A 15,718-nucleotide genomic window follows, 5' to 3' on the forward strand; every position below is an offset into this window, starting at 1 on the left:
TCACATTAGTTTTAACTTGTGAAAAGCCATTTGTGGACAAGATCACTACGCTTGATAATTTGAAATAGACAACATCATTAGACATGGTAATTCAAAATAGACAATATCCTGCAAATTGGTGTGGTATAATTCACAAATCATGCAAGTACAGCATGCTGTGTTGTACATATGTATGAAGTTCTTTTTGTCCTCTAGCTAACCAAAAGTCTACAGTTTGATAAATTTCAATATGCAAAAGATTATGGATTTACCATTTATGAGCATGCTGCTTAATTTCTAAGTTACGTTCGGGAAGCATAAACTCTCTCGAGCCAGGACGTTCTACAAAAGGAGGGATGCGAGGTTGTAACAGATATTGGCAATTCTGAAATGTATGCTAATCCTACGATAGAGAGGAAAAGAAGAGGACATAAAAGAACTAGTAATGAAAAATCAAACTGGATTGAGCAATCAAATTGGTTCGAGATTAATTTGTTCAGTTTGGCAAATACTAAAAAACTAAAAAAGAACAAATCCTTTTCAAATTTCGAGTCTCGCAATTTACATGCATTGTTCAACTAAATTGATTAAAAAGTTAATCTCAGTTAGTTTATGATATGAGCCTCCTATGGATGACTATGTGCTAGTGTCACAGGTCAAAGTGCAAAGCCCGTGACTATGGCACAAGATGCGCCCCATGGAGGTCTATCGATTAGATGGGGAACATTTAGCCCACAAGAACTGGCCCGATTCAAAGGACTGTTGGAGAAGCCTGTCACATTGAAGCCTGGTTAGCCTGATAATGAAGATATGACAACTTAGGCTTTTTTTAATAACTAGGGGAATCATATCTTGTAGATTTGATATGATATGATGTAATCTTGTAAATCCCTAAAATTAAAGGATAGGCTAATCTCGTCCATCGATGTAATTTAACTTGACCGTCGATTTTGGGGAGCTCAACTATCAAAAGAGAGCCTCCCCTTACTTGTAAATCATTCCATTGTACTTGAATTCTTAAGAGTAATAGAATTCCGAGAGTATCTTGTGTGCGTTCTTTTCTGTGGCTTTTTGTTGTTTTTTGTGGCCTCTTTTGGCATAAGTTTGCTTCCGCTATACAAATTGGTGCCTTGGAGGACTTCTAAAGGAATTCTCACTTGAGTAAAGGCTGACTTAGGCGAGTTTGGACGAACGGATCGCCTAAGATTGCACGGATCGCGAGACGAAAGATCTAACCCTGTGACACTAAGACTTCAGATCACCCTAAAAGTAACGGTCCTAAAAAAATTATCAAGTTTGAGTATTCTAATACTTGATTTAAGTAACTTGAGTTTAATCTTCTTTAATTATTATCAAAAAATTTTAATCAAACTCGAGTAAAAAATTGATTTTGAAGTCTAGTATAGTACACAAATTTTGTATTGAAAATATTACTTGAAAATTTTGAAGACAAATCAAATAATTTATCAAAATTAAGTTGTAGGATGTACTTTTCTTACAAAGGAATCATTTGATTCTCCTTCTTAACGAAGTTTTGATCGAAAGGTCATTGAGACTTAAAATTCTAAATGAGTTTAAAGAGATTCTTAATTGAAATTGCTTTGAGATATAATTTGGTTCAATTTCAAGCATCTTTGAGATTTGATCTTAAATTGACAAATTTGCTTTAGGGCCGTTGAGACTTTAACTTGAAAATGAAATTGAAAAGATGCTTTGTTACAAGCCAAAATATAGTTGTGGCAAACATATAAATCGTGTAAGATTCCTAAAAAAAATCTAATTTCTTCTTCTTATTCCCTTTTTATTCATTGTTAGTTGTTTATTCTTTTTGTTACTAAATAATTTCAGGTTAGCTTGTAACATTGGTATCAGAGTCTTGATCTTAGCTTATGTCACTGAAACAATGATATTTATCGAAGAGGATGTTATCAAGATGCAAAAAAATATTTCACTAATTTAAAGTTAAGTTAGATATATCATTTTTAATCAATGGAGAATTGAGTAGAGAGATGATTTGGGTGCAGTGCAACAAAATTAAGAAAATAAGAAAACCAAGGCAACCCAAGTGTTTGATGAAATGCCAATAAAATAGTGAATGAATTAACCATTATTGAGAAGCTGTTTGAGAGGATCAAAAGATCATGTGATCCTATCCATATGTTCAAAGAAAAGTTCAACATAGATTTTGATGAAATTGATACATAAGCTATAACAATTCCCCCGTGAGCAAAGCTACCCGAAGCATTAGATCACGTCCGAAATAATGAGAGTACGAGAAAACCTAGTCAAGAGGTTGTTGGAGTGTCCTAGAAGATTCTAAAAGTTCAAATAAGGGATTGGATCCTTGTAGAACCGCGTATAAGATTCCGGATGCTATTGAACTCTCCACACTTGTATAGCATTTAATGGGGTAGTTGGGAAAGCTCTAGAGGATATTGAGATGAATCGTAACCGTCGGATCAAAAGAGACTTACCTATATAAGTAGGGGCTCCATTCCTCATTTGTACAAGTTAGCTTTTCTTGAGTAATATACTTTATCATTCTCCTACATTTTCTCTTATTCTTCTAACTGCTCTTTTCTTTGTGTGCTTGTCCAAGCAAGAATTTAAGGCTGACTTAGGCCTTTCATGAACAATTAAGGAAGTTCTTTTGAGCAACAAGAAGTTGAAGGAGTGCTCGTCCCACAGTCAGATTTGATTAAAGTAGACCTGGATGAGGTAGTCAATCTCGATATTAAAGGTAAAAACATCTTACCTCTAACTTCTATTAATATCATGAATATCGTTTTTGTTACTACTGTAATACCTATAGCCCGGCTCGGTCGCCGAACCCAAACAATGGGATGTTATGAAAAAAAAGACACACTTAAATGACACAATTATAAATAATCACAAATATGGTAGAAATTTCATCAGATATATATGTTCAAATAATCCAAATAAAATAACTAGTATAGATTGCATAATCACTAGAGTTCTCCAAAAATAAAAATAATAATACCTGAATATTCAGTTTGATAGCTTGCTACTAATTCTTCTTCCCTTTCTGGTAAATCAAAAAGGTAATCTCACCCATTCTGTTAGTAATGGCTTTATTTATTAGTTCCACTCACAATAAGTCATATATTTTAGAGTTGTGATCTGTATATTAAATATTGGCAAAGAAAAACAAAACAAAGAACTACTGGTAAAGAAAAAGTTATTTGCTATGTTAAAAAAGATGGAAAATAAGCAAATGACAGTAAAACAAACAAAATAAAATAAAAACACGATTTATAAAACTGATAACAAGAGCTTTATTTTCCGCCTGATCTAAGAACAGTGAACGAATGAAAACAGATTTGCATGCAGTACATTACATGCATGCAAAACCATTAAAACCCTCCATGAAAGGGCATGTCATTTGTCGAAGCTTAAAAGAGGAAGCATCCGGCGACGGCGGCTACACCACCAACGACGGCTGAGGCCTTGACAATAGCGGCACCGGAAGTACCTGGTTCTGGTGCGAAATCGCTGGCTGGAGCGTCGGATAGAGAGCTATCTTTATTAGGGACCTCAGCTTCTGGTATGGGAGGGGATTTGGAGGCATTGGGGGATTCAGAAGGGGACTCCTCTTCGTCGCTGCTGGTTGGGGCGGAGCTTCCGTGGCTTTTGCTGGAGCTGGATGGGGCAGGAGCGGGAGGAGATTTGGAGCTGCTTGAGGATCCACCGGAGGATGACTTGGGTGCGTCGGAGGATTTCGTTGGTGATGGTGGCGAAGGAGGGGAGCTGCTGCTGCTACTAGAGCTGTTGTTTTTGCTGGAGCCGCCGCCGGAGGAGGGAGATGGGGAGGATGCAGAGGAGTTCTTGGAGGAAGGAGGAGAGGGAGAAGGTGACTTGGAAGGCGGAGACGCCCCCCCTTTAGATGGCGATGAACTTTTAGGGGACGGCGACGGCGCTGAATCCCCCGCAAACGCCACAACAACCGCCATGAAAACGAGGGCAACAACGAGAACTTGACCTGCCATTGTTATTTCTTTATCAGTTGCAACTATTGGTTTCTTTTTTTTTTCTGGGAAACCAAATTTAGGGTGTTATTGAAAAGCAAATGCAGTAGTGTCCCTAAAATTTAAATATAGGAAAAGAAAAACACTTAAATAAAAAGCTTAAATCTTATGAATTATTTCAATGGTGATCTGATTTATTTGGTATAAAGTCAGTGATATATATACTAGCTTGGAGAGCTTAGCAATGGCTTAGAAATGCAACACTTTGTTTCAGTTCAGTTGATACTTGACCGAGTTTCATGGGTGTTTTTGTGGTGGGAGGGGGGAACTGAACTTTGCCAAAAAACAAGCATTTACTTTTGAACTGTTTCTATAGGTTATAAAAATAAAATAAAAATTTAAAAAAGAGAGAGAATTTAATCTTATATGATTTTATAATTTTTTATATAATTTATATGTGCTTAATCGAGTTTGGTAGGAATTAAAAAAATATTTATTTATTTAATATATAAAAATAATTATTAAAAAAATCTATTTTCATAGCTTAAATTTTTTTTCTTATCCAACTTTTTTAAATTATTTCATTAAATATTAAAATATATTTTATATTAATATATTTAAGTAAATTTAAATAAACTCTTTCTTAATTACTAAATCCTAATTTCGATGCTTAATATGAGATTAAATTTAATTAGATCAATCTATTGATGTTTGGTTAAAAAGTTATTAATGAGTGGAATGCTTCCTACGGTGGATTTTGCGGTGGGTGCCAATAGCTCAGGTTCGATCAGAGGTGTCGGAAAGGCTACGAAGAAAGTTCGCACTAGACTGGAAGTACAGTTAGAACTTGATGACCCGACTGTGGATAATAACGGCCAGAGAATTTAGTCAGAAATTCTGAAAGCGTCGTACAAATCAACCCTCTTAGGGGCTTCATCAGAGAAGAATCATGATGGTTTTTTGGAAGAGGATTTTACACTTTTGGATGGCGATGCTGTTACTGAAGTGATTGAGGGTGTTCCGACGATTACGTTCTCTAATAGAATGCAGGAGTATATCCAACAACGAATGGCCAACACAATTATTGTGAAATTGTTGAGGGAAGGATTGGTTTTAATGTTTTGTTGAATAAAATCAATTTCCTGTGGAATCCTCAGTGTCAGATCCAACTCATGGATCTTGAGAATTATTTTTATCTGGTTCGTTTTCAGGATGAATCTGACTATAATAAGGTATTAGTAGGAGGACTGTGGGTGATTTTTGGCAGATACCTGACTGTTCAACCATGGTCACCGGATTTTACAACATGTCAGAATGATTTTGAGTCGCAGGTTGTTTGGATTAGGTTACCCAGACTGCTTGAAGGTTATTATTTGAATTGTCTCCTAAGGGTGATTGGTCAGACGGTAGGTCCGATGGTGCAGCTAGATGTTCATACGGACTATGCTCGTAGGGGACGATTTACGCGGTTGGCAGTCTGTGTTGATTTGAGGAAGCCATTGGTGTCGAAACTTCGAATTAGTGGTCGTCTTCAACGTATTGAATACGAAGCTTTACCAAATATCTGCTTCCAATGTGGTATGTACGGACATGCAGTGGACGTTTGCCCCAAGATTACGACGACTTCACCTGTGGAGGAGTCAGGTTGTGCTCGACTGGTCATAGAGAAATCGAGTATCGAAAAGAAGGTAGAGGATGAACCCTATGGGTCGTGGATGGTGGTGGAGAGACGGGGAAGGCGTAGTCTGGCTTCTGGTAAGGGAAGAAACGATATTTTTTGGGGTTTTGCTGGGGGATCTCGCTTTGCGGCGCTGGGTGTTAATGAAGGAGAGATTTTTGCAATGATTAATGACGAGATTAATAGGAATGATAAGGTAATGGTTGAGGATAAGACTAATGGTGAGGGGGATATGGGGATAGGGTTTCTAGGAAAAGGTATTGAGATGAAAGAGAAACACGCCAAGCTAAGGGCTAAGGGGAAAAAGTGGTGATGGGGAGTGGGCTAAAGTTGGCCTTAAAGGTTTTAAAGCCCAATAACGGAAGACTGGGTACGAATATGAAAATTGAAAGGGGTGCTTTTGATAATGGATCGAAATTGTCCCATGTGGGTGACACTGACAGAGGGAAAGCTATAGTGATGAAAAAAGTGGAAATTTTGGCTAATTTAAATAAGAAGAAACATACAACAATTCGTATTTTGAAGAAAGAAAAAATGGGAGTTAATACTGACAAAGAGAATGAGATTTTTATATTTGGTAAAATGAGCTCTCTTATAGAGCAACAGTTGCGTGCTAACACTACTCGCTATAGACAGTGAGGAAAACCACCTGATGAGACTCTCGGGGTCTAGGAGCAGCAATCGGTTGATCTCCAATTAGCAATAGAAGGGTTGGTTGGTGAGCTCGAAAGGAATACATAAAAAGATGTTATGGTGTCGGATTCTCAAGTTGTTGAAGAAGTTATCATTATGGACAACACTGATGGTGTTGAGGTAAATTGTCATAATTTATTGTAGTCTTATTTCAGGTTTAGTTTATAAATTTCCTTACTTTTATGAACATTAAAATAATTTATTAGAATTACTAAGGAGCGAGACACCCTCGTTTTTATAGTTTTGTTAAAGAATACAGGAAGTAGTTTTTGCTAGATTTGTTTTGTCTATTTTAAAGCCAGATTAGTAGAGCCAGGGCTGATGGTATAATTGCGAAAATTGGATATTCGAATTCTTTTAGGGTGGAAACAAATGGTTTTGCTGGGGGAATTTGGTTATGTTGGAATGAGGATTTAATGGTGGATATTTTGAATATTCATGCTCAGGTGGTGCATGTTAAAATCCGTAGTACGATAAGCTCGGATCATTTCTTTTGTTCTATTATCTATGCTAGCCCTTATATTGTAAAGAGAAGGGAGTTGTGGCATTTTCTCAACTCTTTGGTTGTTTCGGTAGAGGGACCTTAGATGCTTGCCAGTGATTTTAATGCTATTATTGATAGAGGTGAAAGAACAAGTGGGGCTTCTATTTCACGTGTAGGTTGCAAATGATTTAGAGAGTTTTTGTTCAACAATGCTTTGCGAGATTTGGGTGCTAGTGGTGCCAAGTTTATATGGTGTAGAGGGTTTGTCACAAAGACTTGACAGGGCTATCTGTAATTCGGAGTGGGATTCGTTTTCACCAGATTGTTCAGTGAGGAACCTTCACAGACTGAAATCTGATCATAGACTGATATTAATTTCTTTTAAGTTGAACGTTAGCAAAGGTTTAAGGCATTTTCGTTGTCTTGCTAGTTGGATGTCTCATGTGGATTTTGGCAACTTTGTTAATAGTAGTTGGAATACTGAGTTAGTACTTGGTGATAATCTAGAATGCTTCCAAGAGTCTGTTAGGGAATGGAACAAACAGGTTTATGGGAATATTTTTGTACGCAAAAGAAAGATGATTTCTGATTGGAAAGGGTTCAAAAAGTCCTTGAGGTTCGTTCTTCTCAATCACTTTATAGACAGGAGCATGAACTGCGACAGGAAATTGAGGAAGTTTTAGCTCATGAGGAGTTATCGTGGTTTCAAAAATCCAAAATAAAATGGTTAAAAAATAGGGATAGGAATACATCATATTTTCATAATTGTACGTTGGCAAGACGAAAGCAAAATAAAGTCGAGGGTCTTCTGGTGGATAATGAATGGTGTTTAGATGAGGATGTGTTAAAACAGCATGTGGTGCAATTCTTTAAGGAACTCTACACCATGGATTATGTTACCAGTGGTGTTTCCTCTTGTCGAGGTAAATTTCCTGTGTTATCTTGTGATAAGACAAGGGCTCTTATTTCAGTGGCTTCAGATAAGGAAGTACGTAGAGTAGTTTTTAGTATGGCTCCTTTAAAGTCCCTCGGTGTTGATGGTTTTTAGGTTAGTTTCTTTTAGGCTCAATGGGAAATTGTGAGACCATCGATGTGTTCTTTTGTGAGACATAGTTTGGGTGGGCTGTTGTTGGATTCGAAATTGAACAGAACGTTACTAGTTCGTATCCCGAATATGTGGACTCTGGAAAGAATCATTCAATTTCGATCTATAAGCTTGTGTTCAGTGGTGTATAAGATTCTTACAAAGACGATTGTTAACAGGCTGAGACCTATGATGGTGAAATTGATAAGTCAGAACCAACAGTGGAGCAGGAGGTGGTGCACTCTTTGAAGAACTTTTGAGGTAACAAATGTGGTATCATCATGAAGATAGACCTAAAAAAGGCTTATGATAGAATCAATTGGGAATTCCTACGAGATACTTTGTTAATGGCAGGAATTCCTGAGCAGTTAATTGGTGTCATATTTCATTGTGTTTCCTCTTCTTTACTCCAGGTATTATGGAATGGGACTTTAACTGACACTTTCCAACCGTCACGTGGTATAAGGTAAGGAAACCCTTTATCACCCTATCTTTTTTTCCTTTGCATGGAGAGACTTGGGCACCTTATTGACAAGGGCGAAGCTAGAACAATTTTTTAGGGGGGCCGAATGAAATTTTAATTTTTTATAGTCTATATCTTTATAAATTTTAAAGGATTAAATCAAATTTTTATAATTTTAGGGGAGGCCAAAGTGGAATTTTACCTTTACTAATTTAAATTTTTTTTAAAAAATTAGAGGGCCTAAATAACAATTTTTCATTTTAGGGGGGCTGGGGCCCATGCCAACCCCCTAGAATTGCCTCTGCTTATTGAGGAGGCGGCTGTGAATGGGAGTTGGAAGCCTTTGTTCCTCTCAAGAAGAAGGCCCGCTTTGTCTCATATTTTCTTTACTGATGACCTTATGTTGTTCTGTGAAGCTAGTAGGGATCAAGCTGTTGTGGTGAGTAGTATTCTGGAAACTTTCTGTTACTTTTCTAGGCAAAAGGTTAACAAGTCCAAGTCGCAGGTGTTTTTCTCCCCTAATACTCCTAGTGTGATTTGCGATAATATGGGATTCAACCGAGTGGATGATCTTAGATGTTACCTTGGCATACCATTGTTTCATAATAGAGTTACTGTGCATACTTTCGACTTTGTTGAAGGAAGGTTAGAAAATTTTCTGGATGGGATGCGAGGAAACTTTCTTTAGAAAGACAAATAACTTTGGTTCGATTAGTTTTTTTTGCTATTCCTAACTACTTTATGTATACTGCTCGAGTGCCTCTTTCTGTGTGCAATGAAATTGAGAGACTTGTTCGTAATTTCATTTGGGGAACAACTAATAGTACAAGGAAAGCTACGCTTCTTTCTTGGGAAGATTGTTGTCGGCCTTTGGTTAGTAGTGGATCGGGTTTACAGAAATTATGTGATCAGAATATGATTTTCTTAATGAAACTTGGTTACGGTCTGCTTGTGAATACCAATTCTTTATGGGTTCGGGTGTTAAGGAAGAAATATAATGTACAAGGGGCGCTTCCAAACTCTATCTCTCGAAGTAATTGTTTATTCATATGGTAGTCGTTAACTCGGGTTTGGCCAAAAATTATGGATAATATTTTTTGGTCAATTGGCGATGGCCGTATAATAAATTTTTGGAATGATGTATGGGTTAGGCAGATGGGTCCCTTACGAGATATTCTTGGAGGATTGGATCAACCTGATAACATGTTACGCGTTTGTGACTTAGTGACTAAAAATGATCTTGGGATTAGGATCGTCTTACTAATCTCGTTCCACGTCACATTATTCAATAGATTGCAACAATCATACCTCCATCTGATGTGGTAGAACAAGATTGCTTGGCTTGGAAATGGATGGAAAAGGATGGGTTCTCATCATCTACAACTTACAAGAATCTTTTTAGTTTAGTTTCTGATGATGCTACTATTTGAAAGATAATTTGGAGAGTTCGGGCGCCTCAAAGGGTACGTGTTTTCTTATGGATTTTATGGCATGATAGATTATTGACAAATAATGAGAGAAGATGTAAGCATATGAAGATGATGGTCATTGTCCTTTGTGTATTGATATTTTAGAGACAAGGATTCATGCTTTTCGAGATTGTGCTTTTGCTAAGACTGTATGGCGAATAGTGGTTCCCTGGTAAGCCCATGCTATTTTTTTCTTTGTCAATGAGGGAATGGTTAATTTGGAATTTGCAGGATCAAGGTAATCTTAATTGCGATGAAATGGAGTGCCAAACACTGTTTATAATCTTGTGTTGGCTACTTTGGAAGAATAGAAATGAGTCTGTGTTTTCTAATAGTCACAGGAATATCGAGGCTATTGTGGATACATGCTACATGTGGGCTAGGAGTTATCAAAATTTGGATGTGCAAATGAAATCTTTGGGGACTATGAGGAGCCTTTCGAGTTAGACTCCTCCTGCAATGGGTTGGATAAAACTCAATTCAAATGGGGCTGTGTCGAATTTGGAACGAAGGGCTTCTTTGGGGGTGTTCTTAGATATTCAAATACAAATTGGTTATAGGGCTATATGATGAGTTTCGGTAACGAGCCATCCTTTAAAGTTGAAACAAGAGCGATGTTGGAAGGATTATTCTTAACTTGGGATAAAGGATTTCACAAAGTTGAAGTTGACTGTGATAATGCTTTGTTGGTTGAAGTACTTTTGTCTGGTGGAGGAGATAGTAGTAATTTATTGGAACTACAACTGCTACATCAAGTATTGCGTCGAAAATAGGAGATTCGTATCCGACATATCCCAAGAACTCTTAATGGTGTTGTTGATCACATGACTAAATGTGCTGATATAGGTAGTTCTTTGATACGTTTATTTAGAGCCCCACCGACTTCGATCATGAACTTGTTGGGAAGAGATCGCAACGATTTTATTTCCTCTTGATTATAGTTTATGTAATGTAATCGCTTAATGTTGTCTTTTTCTACCAAAAAAATCTTATTTTCGATAATTCTAGTTACAATAGACCTGGGTCAACTTTAGTTACAACAAACATTGTCTAAAGGTAATTTTGTGGGCAATATGATCAACAGTGTCAATTGCATTTGGCACTATGCATGTGACATAAGCTCCCTTTATTGCCAATTTTTTTGAAACAAAATATTTGGATTGTGATATTTGCTGATAGTTTATATATATTGGTTCATTTTTAAAGATTAATCCATTTAAAATAACATGTATTGAAGATTAGATTAATTGGATCAAGTAATTGGATTTTTTATTTAAGTAGATTGGGTCGGATAACATGGAAATATATCTTAAATATTTGTGACTTATCTTGGACTTCATTAGGATATTATTGTTGTTGTTTTTATTGCTACTTTGTTAGGGAGAGCGATTATAATTGATCTAGTATGTTAGCAAGTCAAAAATGCATATATTCATGAAACTTGTATAGGGTTTGTACTGAAAGTGTTAGCACTTATCTGTTCACTTAGGAATCTTGCTTTATGAGTGCATTTTTGCAAGTAAACAAGTGAGTCACTTGGTTTACAAACTAAGTTTTTCATGATAAAACATAGAGGAGAGAAATTTGGATCTTAGATACAAATGAGGTTGTTATAGTATAGTGTGATGGGACTTAAATCATTGAGTGTACATGGTTAAAAGATAGTGAATTATCTCTCTAGGCAAGTTCTTACAGACATAGGGAACAAAAACTGCGTAAATAATTGCATTGTGTTTATTGTTGTTCTTTCATAGTACCAATCACATTTGTCATTGCTCTTAGCATTGCTCTCTTATTCTTGCAACTACCGACTGTGTTTTTCAAATTGGTATCAGAACCTCTCACTTAACATAACAAGTGGTTTTCCTGGTGTCGATACTTGCTTGAAATGGAATGATCGTCTATGTTTCATCTTTTTATGTTGGATAGTACTAATTATAACAACCAGAAAATCCTCTTAGTTGTAATAGTGTTATTTTGGGTAAATATGAGTGAATTTTTAGAATAAATAAATTATGAAATATTAAAATTAGTAGAGAAAGTAATAAGATACTAGAGAAATGTGAAAAGAGTGATAAATTGAGAGATAGTAATCTGGGATATAGACTAAATCGTAAGATTTTGCAAAGTGTATGTGTCAAAGTGAGAAATTTAAACTATGAAATGATTAAATTGAATTCATAGGTAGATGTGGAATGCAATTTTTACCAAAAATGAGTGAATAATTATTGATATTTTTAATGAAAATGTTGTCCCTATGAGAGGCATTAGATCACATGGGAAATTGAAGATTGAATCCTAGCCCTTGAAAGTGGGATTTGATGGAGAGATTTTTTTTATGCCATCATACTTTTATTTTATATCATAAAGAAATATTGACAAAAACTTATAATCCTTAGATTTGCTTGAATATATAGAATCAATACTAAACATAGAAAAAAAAGGTGATGGATAGGTTTTCATTATTATGTTATAATATTTTATCTTATATTGTTAAATTTGAAAATAACATAAAAGTTATCAATATCTCCACCCTCGGATTAAAATCATTAAAGTTAGATTATTATATTATATTAAAATATTCTATTTATTATTTTAATTAGATATTATATTCAGAAAGATGAAGAACTTTCTTCATCATTCATTTTCCCTCTTTCTTGCTACTTCTATTTTCATGGAAGGAATCTTTTTTTTCTTTACAAATTAGTCCTCCATCACCATTAGTACCCATAACCTAGTAAACTTAATTTTTAATATTGAAATGGTGTGCTCACGATAGAGGAGAGAGAAAATCAAGCTTAGGTGGAACCCAAAAGATACAAGAAAGAGGTAAAAAAGTGGAATCAAGTGGTGTAGACAAAGGTAAACAAGTAGCAAAAGATTGAAGAGAGGTAGGAGAAGGCATAAGAAGTTCAATCAAGTAAGTACTCCTAGATTTCTATCTTACCAAATAAAATTTAAGTGTGAATTATGTTAAAATAGTTAAATTGATTTTTATATGTTTAATTCATACATGATTATGATACTAATTAATGTGATAGAGATTAAGAGAAGTGATAACATGATTTGAAAATTATTTACAAAGTGAAGATGTTATGTGTGTGACTTGACGTCAAATGTAATAGTAATTATGGCATATTTCTGCATTTAAGGAGCTTGTTTTCTAGCACTTTATTATTAATTATTGCATTTTCAATAGTTAGTAGTTAGGTAGTAAAAGTTAATAAAATAAGTGTTTTAAACACATTTTATGAGTGTTGGTGACCTATTAGGCCGACACTGAAACAGCCCAATTTTTAGTGGTGTCAGAAATAGTGGTTCAAGACCACTAAATCCGACGAGTGAGTTAAAAAATTATATTATTTAGTATTTATGAGCCAAATGTGATTTTAGGAAGACTTTTGAATTAGTGAATTGTGTTTTAGAAGAATTTATTAGGATAATTGGTTTTGAAAACGAGGTATCGAGACCTCATTTTTATAAATCGAGCCATGAACATTTTATAAATATTTGTGGAGTGTCATTAGTATATTATTAAAGTTTTGTTAGAAAATTTTAACGTTTTGATAGTTAATTAATTAAAAATGACTAGATTGAAAAATATGCAAAACTTGTTAATTAAAGAAATAATGATTAAATGGCTCAAGTGATAAATAAGGGAGGACTAAAAGGGCAAATTATCCCAAAGAGGATGGTTGGGGTGACATAAACAGAGAAAAATCTTGAAATTAGGTGAAACAAGGGCAAAATTGGAAATTTTGGAAAAATTAAACAAATAAACAAGCAATTAAAAGAGTTTCTAGAAATTTCGTCACAATTCTTCAGCTAAAAATGCCATAGGAGGTTTCCAAAACCTGATTTTCATATTTTTATTTCATGTAAGTTTAATTCTTGCTCATTTCTTGAAATTTTTGTGTTTGTAAGACTTTTACAATTAGGTCCAACTATTTATGTCATTAGTTTTTGATTTTATGGGTAATTTTGAAAGTTACCATTGATGAGTGTTGGATATTTGTGATGAATTAACATGGATTTAGAGCTTTAATCTTATTATATGATGATTTTATCAAGTGATTTCAATTGAAATTGATTTTAGGACCAAATTGTGAAAAGATTAAATATTAGGGTTTGATACTAAAATTTTGTTGATCAAAGGTTGTATGATAGTTTAGAATATTTAGATAAATTGTCAATTGAGAAAATTTAGCTCATTTGATAGGTTAATTGGAGAGGACTAAATTATAAAAATTTAAAAGTTAGGGTAACTATGTAATTTTGAAAATTGAGGGGTATCAATTGTGAAGTGAATTGAACTGAAATAAATGCTAATGAATGAATAATTTCACATTTTAGATCAAGAGCCCGTAGACAAACGTGAAAAAAGAAAAATAATATAATAGTCCCTAAACTACTACAAAACTCACAAATTTAACCCAAGTAAGTTCGCATGGTTAAACTTTAATATTTATATTGGATTGATGAATGATATTATGTATTTAGTATATTGTTGAAAATAAAATTATTGTTAAATTATGAAATTGAATTGATTGTTCAAGACGAGTGGAATGCGGGATTGAGTACAGTCGTTCTGTGCAAAGGATGAATTGATGGCAAATTACCCAAGTAAACCGAGGTTCAACATTTTTTGCGAACTTTCGTGTTGACTCATATGAGTTTCAGTTTAACCCTATTGGTTTTCGTTCAGCTCTCTTGAGCTTCAGTTTAACCTTTTTGGGTTTCCATTCAGCTCTTATGAGCTTCCGTTCAACCCTTATGGGTTTCTGTTTAGCACTTATGTGCTTCTATGCAGCCTTCGGGTTTCTGTACACGATATACTCATATTCGTAAGACGTTCTCTGATTTGACAAGGGTTGGTAAGTGACATATGAAATTAATGTTTGAAGACTCAAATTTATTATTGATATTGATCTGAAATATGTGAATTCATCGATGGAAATTGTGTTTGGCAGGAATTGTATATTGAATAATTTATTTAAATGAATTGTTATAGTATGTTCAGTAAGTTTTATGTTTAAAGCCAATGAACTTACTAAGCTTCATTAAGCTTACTTGTATTGTTTAATGTTCTTTGTAGATTTTCGAGAAGTCGGGAGACTGGATCAATACATCGAGCCACACTATCCAACTTGTTCCGGTAGATCTTGAAATACATATTATGGTTTATATTGCATGTATAGAGATTGAAATGGTTGTGTAAATGTCAAGAATTACATTTTTTTTATGTTGCAAGTTAACTTATATATGTACGGTTTTATCATGTTTGGTATAAATACTAGTGTGGTTAATGGATGGATAGTTCCTAGGCATAGTAATGAATAAATTGGTAAAACATGTTGATATAGATAGTTACATGTGTGAATTGATTTATGTTCTAATTAGAAAGTTAGAATATATGTGATATTATAACCATATTAAAGTTAGGAATTGGTTGTTTTGGTGACCTTGTTATGGCCTATATGTATGAAATTTGAAGGGTGCAGGTTGAAGTCAAGAATGGGTGAGAAAAGAGGCCAAAAAATAGCCTATTTTTGTCCACACGGGCGTGTGTCTCAGCCGCGTGTGACACACGGCCAGGCACATGGGTTTGTGCTCTGGCCGTGTGTCCTCTGCATCTTAAAATTTTAAAACAGAATGCTTAGGTTTTTACACACGGCCTAGCACATGGGCGTGTGGCTTGGTCGTGTGACCCCTGCACCTTACAGACGGCCTAGCACACAGGCGCGTGGTTGGCCGTGTGACCCAAGTCAGAGAGTTACACAGGTATGGACACGGGTTGGGACAGGGTCGTTTGTCTCACATCGAATGCCCACACGACCTATGACACTGGCTTGTCTCCTGGCCGTGTGAGCCACACTACCGGC

General features: G+C 35.2%; 1 protein-coding gene across 1 annotated transcript; it reads right to left on the reverse strand.

Annotated features, from left to right (window-relative positions):
• Positions 1–3,392: 3,392 nt before the first annotated feature.
• Positions 3,393–3,986, reverse strand: LOC105775249 (uncharacterized). The gene has a single exon (XM_012597779.1). It carries the CDS (start codon positions 3,984–3,986, stop codon positions 3,393–3,395), a length of 594 nt encoding a protein of 197 aa, XP_012453233.1.
• Positions 3,987–15,718: the final 11,732 nt, after the last annotated feature.

Source organism: Gossypium raimondii, chromosome 10, assembly GCF_025698545.1.
Source record: "Gossypium raimondii isolate GPD5lz chromosome 10, ASM2569854v1, whole genome shotgun sequence".
Classification (NCBI taxonomy): Eukaryota; Viridiplantae; Streptophyta; class Magnoliopsida; order Malvales; family Malvaceae; genus Gossypium; species Gossypium raimondii.

Excerpts from the sequence above, each read along its gene's own strand:
- LOC105775249 (XM_012597779.1), bottom strand. The coding sequence starts at position 3,986 with ATGGCAGGTCAAGTTCTCGTTGTTGCCCTCGTTTTCATGGCGGTTGTT.